This window comes from Diospyros lotus, chromosome 4 (assembly GCF_014633365.1).
Source record: "Diospyros lotus cultivar Yz01 chromosome 4, ASM1463336v1, whole genome shotgun sequence".
Lineage (NCBI taxonomy): Eukaryota > Viridiplantae > Streptophyta > Magnoliopsida > Ericales > Ebenaceae > Diospyros > Diospyros lotus.
The window spans coordinates 43,690,952-43,709,270 of record NC_068341.1 but is presented as its reverse complement, the minus strand read 5'-3'; the positions used below and the strand labels follow the sequence as shown (position 1 = coordinate 43,709,270).

General features: G+C 37.4%; 1 protein-coding gene across 2 annotated transcripts in view; it reads left to right on the top strand.

The window, feature by feature from the left end:
* Nucleotides 1-63: 63 nt before the first annotated feature.
* LOC127799309 (uncharacterized) overlaps nt 64-18,319 on the top strand; it is a 45,544-nt gene continuing 27,288 nt past the window's right edge. The window contains exons 1-6 of one of the 2 annotated variants that reach the window (XM_052333229.1): nt 64-353; nt 12,939-13,015; nt 13,657-13,815; nt 15,914-16,127; nt 16,854-16,940; nt 17,011-17,150. In XM_052333229.1, coding sequence (XP_052189189.1) covers nt 186-353; nt 12,939-13,015; nt 13,657-13,815; nt 15,914-16,127; nt 16,854-16,940; nt 17,011-17,150 — 845 coding nt within the window. In that variant the 5' untranslated portion in view covers nt 64-185. Of the gene's footprint in view, nt 354-12,938; nt 13,016-13,656; nt 13,816-14,733; nt 14,853-15,913; nt 16,128-16,853; nt 16,941-17,010; nt 17,151-18,319 lie in introns of those variants that run through there. The other variant, XM_052333230.1, reaches the window with a different exon arrangement.

Below are 18,319 nucleotides of genomic sequence, written 5' to 3'. Positions count from 1 at the left end.
ATTTTAGGTAAATTATAATGTTAATTATATTAATTATAATCATAATTATAATTAACACATCTAATTATACATGCTATGAGCAGCAAAGAACCCCCGAAGGGCAGCTCCCGCCGGTCTCTGCAGGAGCCAGAAACCACAGGGATCGGCGAAGAACAGAGAAATTGAGGGTTTTCATTGAGGGAGCGATGTGGGTCTTTTACTTGATGTCGTTTCCATTGACTCTAGGCATGGTGATCTTCACATTGAGGTACTTCGCTGGTCCGGATGTGCCTCGCTATGTGCTCTTCACCGTCGGATACGCCTGGTTCTGTTCCCTCTCCGTTATCATCCTCGTCCCCCCCGATATTTGGACGGTACTACGGCCTCCCTTTTCCTGACATATTTCTCAGAGATTTACTTTGTTTATTCTTGTCTATTGGATTCGTGTGGCTTAGAGCCCGCCAACTGTTTGAAGCTTGTAATATTCGAGTCTCCTATCGCGACTTCATATTTGTATATATAAAAGAGTTGAGTTTAATTAGCGCTATCAGCAAAATGGTTAGTTGGGTTGGATTGGATCGTATTACTAGCTCGGAGCAATCCCCTCCCGAGCTAGCTTGAAAAAATTGTTTGCAGTTAGCTTGTTACTTAATTGTCTTGTTGGAGCTGGTAACTCTATGAGTGTAGGAGTAGGACAAGAGATCGGTTGATCTTACCGGGTGAGGGTTATACATTATTGTATTCATGCTTTATAGGTAACTCTATAGCGAGCTTTTGCTTTTTTCTGTGGTGAACTGTCTTTTGAGGCAACGTGTTGCGTCTTAATAGCTTCGTGCTAGGGGTTTCTTTTTGCTACTCAGAATGTTATGGCACGAGGTATGTGTTTAGTTTTTAGTGTCCTGCCTATTTGACCTTTGGGTGCATTTGTTTGTGCTTCATTTCTACTTTGTAAAGGGAACAACACCAAGGGGATATGATGCAGGGGTGCTCTTGCTCCATCTTTCATTTTTATTCTTGTGAAGAGAATGACACTGGGAAAGGAAAGGAGAGGAGGCAGCAGTGCAGTTTTAGAATGTTTTATTTTTTGGTCTTGATTAGATTAGTTTCTTAAAACAGATTAAGAAACTTTTCTAATCTTTTGTATTATAATCTTTCCTAAATGTGTTGTAATCCTTCCTATTGTAAACTTCCCCATAATTGTATATTCTAACCTTATAACTAGGGCTGCATGTAAATGAATTTATATGCTTTTCCGTTCAAAATCTTCATGGTATCAGAGCCACTTCCGATTGCCCTCTGATTTTTGGTCTCAATTTTTTTCGTGTTTCAATTCCAGCCTACCCATCTGCCTTTAGTGCCATTCTTCGCCCTTCCGCCTTTGATTGGATTTGGCCGTTATTGTCATACTTCTAGTCACTTAAGTTTCAATATCCCTTCCTGTCTTTGCCTTCATTGCAATAGACTTTCTTCCCCTTGATCATGTGAGAAGTATTTGAGGTAGTTCCAGCAGTAGCGACCGATGACGCTAATGTAGTTGATGCTCCAATGGGAGGACTATCTTCTGGTGATCTACTAGGGGTTCACCAATCATATCGATTGGATGGACGCAACTACTTGTAGTGGGCGTAGTTGGTTCAGACATTCCTAAAAGGGAACGGGAAGATACGTCACTTGACAAATTCAAGCCCAAAGGAATCAGATCCAGGGTTTCATGCTTGGGATATAGAGGATTCCATAATCATGCCATGGTTGTGGAATGCCATGCTACCAGAGGTTAGTGAAAACTACATGTTCTTGTCTTTTGCTAAGGACGTATGGGAGACGGTTAGATGTACTTATTCTAAGATTCAAGATGTTTTGGTTATCTATGAGATTAAGATGAAATTACATAATACTAAACAAGGGGCCTCATCAATCACTGAATATTATAACAAAATGAATGGTTTTTGGCTGGAACTTGACCACTACCAAAACATTAAAATGGAATGTGAGAAAGATGCAACCACTCTTCATTTGATTTTTGAAAGGGATAGAGTGGTGGAGTTTTTGGCCGGACTCAACAATGACTATGATCAGGTAAGGGCTCAGATCTTTGTAAGGGAAAAACTTTCATCTCTTAATGAAGTTTTTTCAATTGTTCGAAGTGAAGAAAATAAGAGAATAACAATGCTGGGAGACATGAGTTCTAAAGGATCAGCCATGTTTACAAAGAAAGGAGCAGGGTCAAGGTTTAAATCGCTGCAAGGAAGGGCAGATGGACAGGGTAGGCTGCATGGAAAAGAGGGTGTTTGGTCTGATGGATAGAACAAGATGTATGGAATATAAGGATTGCGGTGCTCACACTGTAAAAAAACGAGGCATATTTGAGAAACATGCTTCAAGTTGCATGGGAAGGAGGTAGTGCTATAGAAAGTAGGAGGATTCAAGAATATAACCTTTAGAAATTAGGCTTATTTTTCAACTAAGCAAGAAGAAATGGTGGAAAGGGTAGAGGCAGTATCTGAATTGGAGCATAATCAACTGAAAACTGATGAAATCAGCAAGCTTGCTGATGAAGTTAACAAACTCAGGATGGATCATGCTCCATTGCCTAGCAAGGTAATCAACTAGGTAATAGTCTTCATTTGAGTTCTTTTACAGCCTCTAAATCCAATAGGAATGATATATGGATTCTAGACTCAGGAGCTACAAATCATATGCCTACAAAATGTTTTTAATACCTATTAGCCCCTTGTGACACCTAAACAAATTGTTATTGTTAATGGGACATCTATTTCAATCAAAGGTCAGGGACAGGTTACTCTTAGCCCTAAACTCACTATTAAAAGAGTCTTGCATGTCCCTAATTTGTCAACCAACTTGATTTTAGTTCATCAACTCACTAAGGATCTAAACTGTCGAGTCATTTTCTCTCCTTATTCTTGTGAGTTTTAGGAAATGACCACGGGGAGGATGATTGAAGCTGCTGAGGAGAAACATAGACTATATGTTTTGAGAAGGAAGACCTTGCAGCCTCATCAAATCTAGCCCAAATTGGCCTATACTTCTCAGTCTTCTCATAGTGATATTTGGCTCCATCACTACCACTTAGGGCACCCACCTTTCCACTTACTTAAAGCTATGTTCCTTGTTTTATTTAAGTAGATCCTAGTGTTTTTCATTGTGATGTATGTGAACTTTCAAAACATCATTGAGTTTTCTATCCTATTAGTAATAAAAGATCCTCTCATGCTTTTGCTCTTATTTATTCAGATGTTTGGGGACCATCTAGGAGTCTCAATTGTTCTGGGGCTAGATGGTTTGTTACGTTTATAGATGATTGTACTAGGATGACTCAGGTTTTTCTTCTAAAAGATAAGGCTATTGTTAGTACTTGTAGAATTAATTGAGAGAAGAGAATGATCCTCGATTTTATTTGATGGTGCTCAATATATACATGATTAGGAGATAGAAGTCCTACCTAATGTACAAGTCTAATCTATCTATAAGTACAAAATCTAATCTATTTAAATTTAGAAATTATCTATTTGCAAAGCAGAAATAACCAGCTAACTAATAGGAGAGATATTCAGCCTTATCTCTAGCTTTGAATGCTCCGAATATTTAGGAGCATTATCTCGGATGTAACTTCTTGATAATGCTACTGTTCCTTACTAAACAGTGTTGGTGCCATGGCTGTAGTGGGCTCCTCCATAGATACTAGGTTGCCCTTACTCCTCTCATGTGCTGGCTTCCAATCTAGGGGTTTGCCCTATATCTCCCAACAAGTATTCTTGGTATGTCCTGCTTTGTGACAGTGATCACACCATGGTCATCCCTTCCTCGGTATGAAATTCTGTGGAGTACTTTGGGTGACTAATGTCGATTGTTCCAGATTAGATGTTGCAGGTTTAAGCATGATCTTTAACTTGCTTTCTTCCCTTCGAACCTCGAAAAAAGCTTCTCAAATACTTGGGAGAGGTTTTGTACCAGAGTATCCTTCCTCTTAACACCATCTAGGCTTTTGTTCAAGCCCATTAGGAATTTATACAACCTCTTTTGTTCCACAATCTTTTTGTACTTTGTAGAATCTTATGTGCACTTCCATTTAATGTTCATCAAACTTATCTAGTTGCAGCTAATATTTGTTCAAGGAATTGAAATATTGAGTCACATAAGATTCACCTTGTTTGAGATCATCAAGCAAGCTTTCAATCTCAAACAATTCGAAGATGTTTTTAACATGTGAATAGGCTTCTCTAGCAGCCTCCCAAATATCTTGATTTGTATCATATAAAAGAAAATTCTCTCCTATATCATTCACCATAGAATTTATAAGCCAGGACATTACCATATTATTCTTAGCTTTCCTACTCCGATATGTAGGATCTTCTTCCTTTGGTTTGGTTCTTGCTCTGGTCAAATAATCGTCCTTCCCCTTCCCACATATGAACATCAAGATCGATTGAGACCAATGTAGGTAGTTCTACCCATTCAATTTATGTCCAATGATAGCGAACATATTATTGTCAATGGCTCCTTGATTGTTGGTGGGTAAAGGGATAATTTTAGATGATTGAGAACTCTTGTCGGCCATGTTGACGAGTATGGAAAAACAAGTGGCTGAAAGGAGAAAAACACTACAGGAGGAAGGGCGAGTAGTGGTTTATCGGAAGAGGAGAGTGAAGCAAAACTCAGCTCTGATACCATGTAGAATTAATTGAGAGAAGAGAATGATCCTCGGTTTCATTTGATAGTGCTCAATATATACATGATTAGGAGATAGAAGTCCTACCTAATGTACAAGTCTAATCTATTTAAATTTATAAATTATCTATCTGCAAAACATAAATAACTAGCTAACTAATAGGATAGACATTTGGCCTTATCTCTAGCTTTGAATGCTTCGAATATTTAGGACCATTATCTCAGATGTAACTCCTTGATAATGCCACAGATTTCATTTTAATTCTCCACAGTACTATGTTACCTCACTTCTATTCCATGATTTTGACTCAATTTGGTTCTCCTATTCAGAAATTTCGCACTGATAATGCAAGGGACTATTTAATCAGCACTTGCATAAGTTCTTCCAAGACAAAGGGATTATTCATGAGTCTTCTTGCATCAACACTCCACAACAAAATGGAGTGGTTGAGCAGAAGATGAGACACCTCCTAAATGTCACTAGAACTCTTCTTCATCATCATAATGTTCCAAAAGGTTTATGGGGAGAGGCTATCTTAACAGTGGCCTACCTAATCAATCGGGTGTCATCTCGGGTTCTTGGGCATAGCAGTCCTTTTAAGTGTCTTTCCACCTTTTCCCCCTCTCTTAGTCTGTATACTTCTCTTTCTCTTAGGGTTTTTGATTGTGTAGCCTTTGTTCATATTCCCCCACATACTCGAGACAAGCTGGACCCTAGGACACTTAGGTGTCTCTTTCTTAGTTATTCTTTCACTCAAAAAGACTATAAATGCTATCATCCCTCGACTTGAAAAATCCTTGTTTCAAAAGATGTGACTTTTGTTGAATCATAACCTTTCTTTGGTCATTCTAATCTTTGTCTTCAAGGGGAGCATCACAGGATTGAAGACCAAGTTGTTGATCCTAATCTTCCTAGCCTAGATCTTAACGCTGACCTTCTTTCCCCAAATTCCTCAACACCAGCAAATTCTAATAATCCTACTCCTAACCCTGTTTTGCCTACTAATTCAGTCTCCTTATCTCCTTGTGATCACTCCTTTGTTGTTCCAAATGATTATTCAAGCCCTAAGCAAGTTAGTTAACCCAGATCATCATCATCTCTAGTAAGGTTCAAGGGCTCCCATTTTGTGTACCACATGAAATAGCAGTTCATGCTTCATTCGTAGCATGAAACAACTTTTGATTCCCAGCAAGATCCTGAGAAGGTTTGTTCCCTTAAGCTTGTCCATATCTTTTCTACTAATTTTGATATTCCTATTACCATTAGAAAAGGTGTTAGGTGATGCACTCAACATCCCCTAGCCAATTACCTCTCTTACCACAAGCTATCCCTAAGACATAGAAGTTTTTTTACTACTCTAGACACCATTGTTATTCCTAATTCAATGGAAGAGGCTTTAAAGGATAAAAAAATGGGAGCTAGCCATGCAGAGGAGATGAGGGCATTAAAGAAAAATAACCCATGGGACTTGGTTCCTAAGCTAAAAAGAGTGGTTCCAGTAGGTTGCAGGTGGGTTTTTAACCTAAAATATAATGTGGATGGTTCATTGGAGAGGTATAAGGCTCGATTGGTGGCCAAAGGTTACACCTAGACATATGGGATTAATTACTTGGAGACTTTTGCTCCAGTGGTCAAGATGACTACGATAAGAATTCTCGTCCTTAGCGGCTCACTATGGATGGCAGCTACACCAACTAGATGTGAAGAATGCATTTCTTCATGTTGATTTAGAAGAAGAGGTCTTCATGGAGCAACCACTAGGATTTAAGGAAAAGGAGATGAGGTGTGTAGAGTTAAAAAGGCCTTATATGGTCTCAAGTAGTCACCACCGAGAGCTTGGTTTGATAGGTTCTCTAAAGCAATGAAGTGTATGGGGTATCAAGTATCAACAGAGTAGAGACCATACTCTCTTTTTCAAGCACTCAGGGGAGGAAAAAGTGACTACATTATTGGTTTATGTGGATGATATCATTGTGACAGAGAATGATATGGATGAACAACAAGATTTAAGAAACAAGTTGGCCTAAAATTTCGAGATCAAAAACTTGGGATTACTTAAATATTTCTTGGGAATAGAGGTAACCTGCTCCACATAAGGTTTATTTCTATCCCAATGTAAGTATGCATCGGACCTTTTGAGGGAGATAGGTTTACTGGGAAGCAAAAGAGTATGCACTCTAGTAGAGTCTTATGTGAAATTGGGAGAAGATATCAGCAGTCCACCAGTGGATAAAGGCAGATATTAGAGGTTAGTAGGGTGTTTGATTTACTTATCACACACTAGGCTGGACATAGCCTATGCAGTGAGCTTAGTAAGTCAAATGCATTGCCCAATTGAGAGTCATATGCAAGCTGTAAGAAGAATATTATGTTACTTGAAAACTACCCCGGGTAAAGGAATCCTATTTAAAGCAAGAGGTTCTTTGGATATACAAAGGTATACAGATGCGGACTATGCTGGATCTATAACTGATAGGAGATCTACTATAGGGAATTGCATGTTTTTGGGAGGAAATTTGGTCTTTTGGCAAAGTAAGAAGTAGAGCATAGTGGCGAGATCAAGTGTTGAAGCCCAGTTTAGAGCTATGGCACTTGGTTTACATGAATTACTATGGATGAGGATTGTGCTAGAAGATTTGAAGATTGATGTCAGAGAACCAATCAGGTTATTTTGTGACAACCAATCGGCCATAAGCATTGCACATAATTCTGTACAGCATGACAGGATCAAACATATTGAGATTGACTAACACTTTATAAAAGAAAAAATTGAAAAAGGTATAATTCAAATTCCCTATGTTCTTTCTGAGCAACATGTGGCAGATTGTTTGACAAAATGATTGATGACTAAGAGATTTGAAGACCTAATATGCAAACTGGGAATGATAGATATTTATTTACCAGCTTGAGGGGGAGTGTTGGCATGAAAGGATTCTCAAGAAAGGAAAGGAGAGGAGGCAACAATGCAGTTTTTAGAATGTTTTATTTTTTTGGTCTTGATTAGATTAGTTTCTTAAAACATATTAAGAAACTTTCCTTTGTATTATAATCTTTCCTAAACATGTTGTAATCCTTCCTATTGTAAACTTCCTATAATTGTATATTCCAACCCTATAACTAGGGCTGCATGTAAATGAATTTATATGCTTTTTTGTTCAAAATCTTCAGAAGGCAACGTGTCCAAAATACCACTTACATTGTTCCAATTATTTCCCCACACTGTAGGCAAATGCCTCCTAGACTATTGCAATTAATTGCCTTCTTAATTATAATGCTATGCCATTGTTAACTTTCATTAATTAAGGCCCAAATTGGGGTAATTAACATGGGTTGTTACAAGCAAACTTGTTCTACCATACAAAAAAAAATAAAAAAAATAATTGAAAATGCAATAATGCATAATAAGGTTGGAGCATATCTTATTAAAGATAAGATGTGGGTAGTGCAATTAAGATAGTTTGCACATGCAGAAAGAAAACAATAGATGCATCAATGTGTCACATTCCAAGGGTATTATTTGGAATTTTTGTTTTCTGTAATTTGTTTATTAATTTCAATTTTTGTTAGGGTTATTTGTCTTAGAGTTTGTTAGGATATTTTTCCCTTTCGTCTTTTTCCCTTTTTGTCTTGTAGTTTAGGCAATTACATTGCCTTGTTTTGTAGCTACAGCTGTGAGCTTATATATTAAGCCACAACCTTTGTTGGAGGATATATGGAATTAATGAAACTTCTATAATTCCCTCTTTATCTTCTTTGATCTCTGTTCTCTCCAAATTCTCATATTTTTCTTGTTTTCTCTCTCTCTCTCTCTCTCTCTTGGTTATCTTCTCCCTCTCGTCTAATTTCTTCCCAAATTTCTCTCTTAATTTCCAAATCCCTTTTCACACCCTAGTTCAACCCTAAGGGTGTGACAATTGGTATCAGAGTTGAACCATCCTCGGTTGTGTTTTTGTTGTGGCTTTGATTTAAAGGCGAATCCGACTGGTGCTTAGCGGTGTGCTGCTCACTTTGATTGGAAGGTGATTCTGACCAGACTGGTGAGACATTCAATCGTGAGCTGTTGTCGCTGGCCACCTTACTCAGAAAGTGAGCACACCAAAGTGTGACGTGGATAGCCAGGAGTTTTGGATTGGAGCGAACGACTAGTGTGGTGAGTTTCGAAGTGAACGCGATTGTTGCAGTGGTTTCTGGCAATTGCGGGATGAGGCGGTGGGTGTAGCAATCATTGTCAAATTACGATCAGTGATTGGGTAGAACTAGTGGACGGAAGCATTGATGCATCACTTGATGGGTTGTCATTGGCAAGAGGTTCGCGACTGGTAGTGATCGCGATTGGAGCGGAACTAGAGGAAGTAGACGAGAGGCTAAGCAAAATTGTTAACTAACGAGTGTGAAGCCACGGGGCAGATCCAAACCTAAGGAACATTGGGATAGAAGGATTTGAGGTAATGTATGGTGGAGGGCACAAAAATGAATCAGTTAGAGACGAGGTTGGATGCCTTGGAATTAGGCCTCTGGCAGAACCATGAGCAGGTAGATGAGAGGCTCAACATGGTCGAGGTAAGAATCCGACACACCCAGGAAAAGGTCAGCCACATTCGAGTGGATGTGGCTATGATGGAGAGGAACCTCCGAGATGAATTCTCGGGGTTAAGCTAGCAGCTAAGTGCTGCCCTCGCCATGTTTTCTTGGTAGCCTAATGCAAGCCTACCGGTGGACTTTCCGCCGCGAGCCACGGCTACGCCCATCTTCGCTAGAATTAGGGGACGATAGGAAATGGATGAACGAACAGAGTATGTTGCTGAAGGCTCTCTTTGAGGATCCTTGGCTAACCAGAATAATCCATCAACTAGAAATTCCGATGTTTGAAGGGGATAAACCCCAATGATGGATCAGATGACGTGAACGTTTCTTTTACCACTATCGAATAGCTGAAGGGAGCAAGGTTAACATGGTAGCTACCTATCTAAATGATGTGGCAGATTCATGGTTTTAAGGGTGAAGTGAGCAGAAAACGAAATGGCGGTGACCTGAATTCATAGAGGAATTTTGCGTTTGTTTTGGGGAGCGAAACCTAATTGATGTGGTGGAAGAATTTAACAAATTGAAGCAGGTAGGAATAGTGGAAGAATATCAGGTAAGCTTTGAGGCTCTTAGGTTTATAATACGACAAGCTCACCCAACTCTAGATGAACATTATTTTGTGTCTTGCTTCCTCAGTGGACTCAATGATGAGCTAAGGCCAGTGGCCAAAATGATGCAACCTACTTCGATAAGACAAGTAGCGAAGAAGGCCTGTTTGCATGAGAGTTATCATTGGAGGCGTTTGTTAAGAAGCGCGGGACTGTAACAGAAAAATGTCCTCGAAGCAGTCAAAAAGTGGGAGGAAATGCTTGGACGGCATCCTTAGGCAGCCAAATCTCCTATTATGGAGTCCAGGGGAAGACTCGGACTACGCTTTAAATGCAGGGACAAATTTAGTCCGATCCACCAATGCAGAAGGCAGTTGCCACAAATGAAGGGTTTAGAGGAAGACAACGAAGTAGGAGAGCCAGCCAAAGTGGGATAAAGGAACAAAGGATCGACGAAAATAAGTTTCTTAGGAATAAAAAACCTTTTAGGGGGGGGGGGGGAATTTTTCACAGTCCAAGGGTATTATTTGTAATTTGTTTTCTAATTTCAATTTCTATTTGGGTTATTTGTCTTAGAGGTTGTTAGGATATTTTTCCCTTTTGTTTTTTTCTCTTTTTGTCTTGTAGCTTAGGCAGTTACAATGTCTTGTCTTGTAACTACAGTTGTGAGCTTATATATTAAGCTACAACCTTTGTTGGAGGATATATGGAATTAATGAAACTTTTGTAATTCCCTCTTTATCTTTCGTTATCTCCTTTCTCTCTTCTATTCTCATCTTCTTGCTGCTGTTCTTTCTTAATATTTCTCTCTCCCTCTCAGTTGTCTTCTCTCCCTCTCATTTCTTCCCAAATTTCTCTCTTAATTTCCAAATCCCCTTTCACACCCTAGTTCAACCCTAAGGGTGTGACAATTGATATGAGTGGATGGAATGGAAGAAGCTCATGGCAAAAAAAAAATAAAAATTCAAAGACCAAACAAAGTTGGGAGCTAGAATTCATGTGGTCAATCCCACGTAGTAAGGCCTGTGCTTTTTGTTGTTGAAGAGAACAATATTATAAGGGGATGCTGCCCATATATGATCTAGGGTAAAACTAAAACAAAGACCTATCTTCTATGCCCTCAACAGACAAAGATATAATTGTTTTAATGGAAGAATAAAGTCTAACCAACAACTACTCTGTATAACTTCCTGTCCTTGCAACACAATACATGGAAATCACCATAGAAGCCTAATTCTCACCGTGCTATCAGATTTTGACATATCTACCCCTTAATTCTCTTAAGACACTATGGGGCTTTTTAGTTGCATGATTTCCAGTTTTTTAATCTCCAATATTTTTTATAAAATCTTCCGTTTTCATTTTCCATAGTAGTGTTTTCAAAAGCGCTAAGCACAGAAGACCTACAGAGCTGAAATGTAAAGCGCAAAGCTAAGTGCATGTTTAAGTGAAGTGAAGCTAACATAAATAAGCTTAAAGAGTATAAAACTTTTATAAGCATAAAAATATGAACTGTTAAAAAGGTAATCATGATGAGATACCATTTTTCATTTATATTTTATATCCATTTACTTGTGTACATTAAATATGTTGAAGTCTTCATTGAGAAGATGAAAAGTTTTCCATTAGAAGTCTTGGCTTTTTTGGGAATCTGCAGTCTTCATTTTTTTAAAATGTATATCTGATTGTATTCAGATCTTTTTAAGATCTAATACAGCTTTTTTTTCAGGTAAGAATTCCATACAAGCAGCCACCCCATAACTGAAATTTAAACAAATCCAACCATCCATATTAAAAGTGTGCTTTATAGAGCTTCACATCTTAGGCAAAAGGGCAACTTAAGCATGCTTCAATCACTCTCAGCTAAAGTTGCTGAGCTTCACACACACAAAGCTCTGAACATGCGGCCCTTTGCCCTTTGCTCTTAGAGCCTGCTTTTTAAAACACTGATAAAAATACACTATTTTTCGTATCTTACTTTTGCTATGCAACACTAATAAAAATATCAACTTTCGATACGAATTTAGTCATTGACGAGAGCCTTTCCTTTCGACGTTCCTGCTTCTTGACTTGAACATATTTGAATATGCAAGGTGAGTGGTGAAGCCCAACAAGGGGTTTGATGAAACATTTATGCATGTAGAGAAAAGGCCATTTCCGTGCTCATATTCTTGAATGCAGCATATATCATGCTATCTCACATGCATGTTCAAACTATACTGATCTCTTGGGAGGGGCTCATCATACACTACATCCATTTTAGGCAAATACCCATGCCAAATTTGGTCCACCTTTGGCAGCATAATTGGAATCCACCATTGGCAAGTTATAAAGCAAGAACAGGCCCCTAGGGCATGTTGGACACAGTGATACATGTCGAAGACACTCACCTAGCTTGTCCGACACTTTTTTTATTGTCTTAAATTGACATGGGAGGGGACGTGTGCCTCCTCTAGGGACACTTCGTCATTCCAACTTCCTTGCAAGAGATTGGGGGTTTAACGATTTGGTTGCTTGGCTCTTCAGTTCTCTCTTTGCATGTCAAAACCCTGTCAGGGAGTGGATGACCATTCACCTTCACTCTTCTCTTCAGTCTTCATGTTGAAGCCTGTTGGCCAGTGGCAACTGGATTCTTCTTGATATAGATTGCTGGAGACAGATTCTTCTTCTAATGCTAAATGCATATTTTATGAGTTTGGAATCTTGGATTACTATTTTATTAGACTTATTGATTTGGATATTGGATTATGAATCTTAAATGCATATTTATGAGTTTGGAATGAAGTTTTGGTACTTTTTTGGAAAATGACATGTCCCGTTTTTCTGTCCATTCTTCATGGACAGTGAGTTGGGTGCTCATGCTATCTCCCCTTACACATGGCCATGGTTTCATGAAATCTCATTTAACTTTTCAAAGCATTAAACACATGAGCATTCCTTCACATAAAAACGTTTTCAAGCATATTCAAAGCAAACATTTCTCATATTAACTTGCACATGTACATAAGGTCTGTGTTTCATACAGCTGGCTGCCTATCCAAACCAATTACGTTCTATTATTTTGACTTGCTACACTCTTCCACTTTATATCATGTTTATCTGTTATATTGACATTTACATTCTTCTTGTTTGTTGTACAGACAATAATTGGCTTACAGAATGGAGGCATTGCTTTCTTTTGGAGCTGGTCATATTGGAGTACATTTTTGCTTACTTGGTTTGTCACACATATCTCTGCAGACTGCTTCTAAGTTTGTGTTGCTTCTTTACTTAGTGCACTGGTTCACTTTGCTGAACATGATCAGAGTTCAAACAAAAATTATTTGCTGGAATCTCTTTGAAGCTTACATATTACACTTCAATGGTGACTTAAGATGCAGATATGAAGTCATTGAAATGCATAACTCATACAAGACATGCCAATATCAATACATATTTGGTTAATCTATATCAATCAGATATCTATATCATATTTTTTCTCCTTTTCTTATATAGAATTGTGATTTTCCAAGATAGCATTTTATGATTTGCACAAGATTTGTTCATTTTTTTTTTGCCTGTATATATTGCCTCTAGGTGTTATGATACATTTAAAGAGATCATTTATTGTTCTAGAATAGATGGGGTAGGGATATCTTATACCAAACTCCATAACAAAGACTAAACATGCGGTGCATAGTAGTTGGGATTTTTTGTGATGGGATAAGGCTACATGCACATACACTATCGTTGGGTATATAGGTTGTTTTTGTTATATGCTCTGACAAGCTCTCTCTCTCGCTCCATATATATGTAAAAACCTATTATTGGTTTCATAGCCCATAGATGGCTTACCCTGATCCATTTGGAACCATACAGGGCTGTGGTGCCCCTTATCCAAGGTTATGAAGATGCTGGAGACTTTACGGTGACAGAGAAATTGAAGACTAGCATACATGCAAACTTGATGTTCTATTTAGTTGTGGGGTTAGTTGGTCTTTTAGGACTTATTCTTCTCACCATGATGGGTAAAAGTTGGTTAGTTTCTCTTCCTCTTAAACTTGTTATTCTTTATTGTAAATCCATTTGCTTCTGTTATGGCATGTCTGTGTGTCTGCATCTTTTTGCATGTGGTAACATTGCTCAGTTTGCGAGCTGCATCTGTTTGTTTTCCAGTTATGTCCGATGAAATGGTATTGAATCACTCTCAACTTACTTTGTGAAATTGGATTTCATTAATGAATGGTATTAGATAGATTGAGGGCTCAACATAGACATGCATAAATTATCACACTATCAGAAACTGTTAGGTTTAACTAGATCTTCCTCTTCATGGGAATTTATTGAGATCCCATTATGCGATAATTTTCTTTATCAAATTTGGCCTCATGGTGTTACAATTTCTAGCAGTTCTTGTTCTTTTCTCTGCAAATGAGCTCCTGTAATATTTAACAGTATGCCTGCAGTTTCTTTGAATTGAGTAATACAAAAATTTATAATGGAAAGATAGGGAGAAGCCCATCCACATCCATGTTTATTTACACAAATGAAAGCAATGTGCAGCACTAGAAGAGAAAATCAAGATTTTCCTTTCCTTCTTGTGGTGCTTTAATTAAGGAGGAATAGAAAGGTGAAAGTAATAGAGAGAGAAGGATATTTGCACATCAGTGGATGGAATTAAAAGAAAGATTCTAATAATGATTAAAAAAGGAGCAAATAGCAAAAAAAACCCAAATATTTTTGCGAATTTGCAAATTTATCTAAACGTTTCAATTTTGACAATTGTATTCCAATTGGGTGCAATTTTATCCAACACCTGAAATCAATTTGGGTGAAAATTGTATATGTGGGTCCCACATTTATTTATTTATTTATTTTTTTGTGACAAGTGGCTTGCCACATTGTCTCATTCATTTTTTTTTTTTTTTTTTATGACAGGTGGTTTGTCACGTTAACAATGACACACATTTCTCAAATTGATTTCAGGTGTTGGATAAAATTGCACCCAATTGAGTCAATTGGGATACAATTGCCAAAATTGAGGTGTTTGGATAAATTTGCAAATTCACAAAAAGGTTTGGGTTTTTTTGCTATTTGCCCATTAAAAAAAAAAAAGAAGAAGAAATAAGATGTGGTCAACTTCACACTGGTCTGTGTGATATCTATCTAGAGTTGAGACATATCTCCAATGTTACTAATGGGTCATATCACGAGGTAGATGGGAGTTCCTGGGTATGGTGCATATGGATTCCCTGACCTGGTAATTTTGTTTGGCTTCTGATGGTGAAGACTATATTTGATGGGCAGGAGCAGTTCTTTTGGATTCTTTAAGGCTCTTTAGCAATGAAAGCACTTTACTGTACACAAATGCTTATCTCACAAAGCTATTGGTATCTGACTAGGGCAGTTTTAGATACCTTGGGGTAAAGACAATTGATCCTGTTCTCTATACCAGCTACAATTTATCATGCTGGGAAGATGTACATTTAATTTCTCATAGTATTTGGTCCAATTTGTTAAAGTTCTCAATTGTTTTCTCCAAGTGTTTAGCTGATCTAGGGATCACTGATATCTTCCTTGAAACTGGGTGACGGGGTGGTTGAATTTGGTCAAGCTGGACATAATTTGTTGTCAAGAGGCATGGGATCCAAAATGATGTAGGTGCATACAAGTAAAATTTATTGTCAGTGGATGCTGATTGAAGTGCTATTTTTTTGTATAGATCTTCACCCTGTTAATCATGATCATCCTCAACTACACATTATCCTAAACAAGTTAGGTTGCACAGCATTCAAAATGTCAATTGACTGCTAAAGATCACATTGACTGTGCAAATCTGTGCAAAAGAACAATGTGGAAAAGTTTTAACTGGATGTCCTTTCTGATGCAACCCTCTAGTGAGGGAATGATGAGATAAAATTCCAATGCCAATTTTATATGTAAAAGCTTTTATGAGATGGTGGTGAATGAAAATAATTGATATGGTTGTATTTCATCACATAGTTAATATTGTGAAACCAATCGATACAACATGAAAACAAGACTAAGATCCTCACCTTGTTGATTGTTTTATTATCAGTGCCCCTCTTCTATCCACTGCTTTTTTATATTTGTTGCTTGATGCCTTTGTCAACAGGAGTAACGGTGTATCAGGTTTAGCCATGGCATACTCAAATACCTTTGGACTTGTTACTGGTGCATTTCTTCTTGGTTTTGGTTTGAGTGAAATTCCAAAGAGCATCTGGAAAAATGCTGATTGGACAACTCGGCAGAAGGTTCTTTCTCATAAAATTTCAAAAATGGCTGCGAAACTTGATGCTGCCCATCAAAAATTATCAGATGCCATTGTAGTAAGTGCTTGTGATTATATCAGTTGGAAACGTCTTTTCATATTTGATTTACAAGAGTTTTCAAGTTTTTTATGGATGCTTTGCTCCATAAACAAACTGAAATCTGAATCAGAGAAGATAGAACATTGATGGCTTCTGGTTCATGGACATTTTTGCATGAGAGATGATAATTTCAGTTTAGACATGACAATGTATTGCCTCAGAAATTGAAAAAAAATAATAATAAATAAAATAAAAATAAACAACTGTGTAAATTTGGATACGTGATTAGCACCTGAGATTTGCAGAAAGGAGTTTATAGTAAAAGTACAGTGCACCTTTTCTGTTCTCTTAAGATAAGGTAGTGGCTCTTGCCAATGTTTTTATGATCAGTGGCATAGAAAACATTGTTTCATAGTCATGTAGCTGTGTGATTACTGGATAACAGAGATTTTCATGCTTTCCTAGGTTCATTAATTCTGAGAAGAGAATACAATGCCCACATGACATGCTGTTTAATCAAAATCTGTTCAGAGAATTTGGTTGGGCAATGACCAATCACCTGCATTTTCATTGACAAAGAATCCTTGTCTTTCTCTAATCTTTCAACCTACTTTCAATTGCTTGGTGTTGGTTGGAGATGAGCTAGATTGGTGAATGTTGCATATGTCAATTGCACAGTTGAATTTATGGTGGAAAATACTGATTGCTTGTCTACTCAGTTTTAGTAATTATTTTGTATGTTAGGTGGCCCAGGCAACTTCCAAGCAGATGTCCAAGCGTGATCCATTGAGACCTTACATGGATGTTATTGATAACATGTTAGTTCAAATGGTACTGCTTCTTGTATATTTTTACAAACATAGCACCAAGCAACATATTAATACTAATATCTACCTACCAGTTTAGGGAAGATCCGTCCTTCAATCCGCAAGGGGGGCGATTAGGGGAAAATGATATGGACCATGATGCAGATGAGAAATCAATGGCAATGCTTAGGCGTCATCTGAGGGGAGCTAGAGAAGAGTATTATCGATACAAAAGGTAAATTGGTCAACTTAAAAATAAACTAAAAGTTCTGTTGCAGTTTCTTGGTATGAAATTTGTACAGCTTATGCTTGCTCTGGCCTGTACTTGTGTTGCATGTTTATATTACCTGCACTGTAGTTCCAACTGCTTTTTTTTTCTTTTTTATTTGACTCAATTTTCAGAACTTTTGACGCCTCTTGATTCAAATGCTAGAGGAGTTAGCATGTAAATTTAATATTAGCTTGAGTAAATATTCAAAGCGTATGATAACACCGAATAGCATACCAACCAAGTCTAACCTCCACGTGTCACCTATTATACTAAGTTACATAGCCTGTACCTAGTGTTTAAAAAAGTGTGCTTTAAGTGCAAAACGTAGCATGCTTAGGGCTTTTTGTGTGTGAAGCTCAACGACTTTAGCTAAGCGCAATTAAAGAGCACTTGTTTAAAGTGCTTTTACGTAAGCTTTGAAGCGCTTAAAAGCACGCTTTAGAAATATGCTCTTTATTTTTATTATAAGGCAATATGAATGGTTAGATTTGTTTAAATTTTTGCAATAGTGTGGCTGCTTGTAGGGAACCTTACCTAAAAAAAGTCGTTTTCCATATCTTAAAAAGATCTGAATAGAGTGATATATACATTAAAAAAGAAAAAAAGGAAGACTCAGAAGTATTTACCAAGCAATAAATATTGAAGAAAGATGTAATTAGGTTTAAATTAGGGATTGCTAAGTTATTCATGATTGCTGTAAATTAGAGATTATTGATTGATTGGCGATTTTTGTAAATTAGGGGTTTGATTGATCCGGAATTGTTGTAAATTAGGGATTTTTTTTTTTCCTCATGTTTTTTTGCTATGATTGTATGAACTTATAAACGAATATAAAATATAAATGAAAAATAATATCTCATCTTTTGTTGTTGAATTTGCAGTCCTTATTCTTATTTAGTTTTTTTTAATAGTTTATATTTTTGATGGTTCTAAAAATTTATATTCTTTATTTCGTTTATGTGCACTTCACTTCACTTAAGCATGACTTCATTTGCGCTTAAGCTCTGTAGTTCTTCTTTGCTTAACTGCACTTGGTGCTTTTGAAAACATTGCCCATACCGTGATCTTGGCAACCATGTTCTAAAAATAGCATTAACCTCCCTTGACTTTACAACCCTTGCTTCACTTTCTCT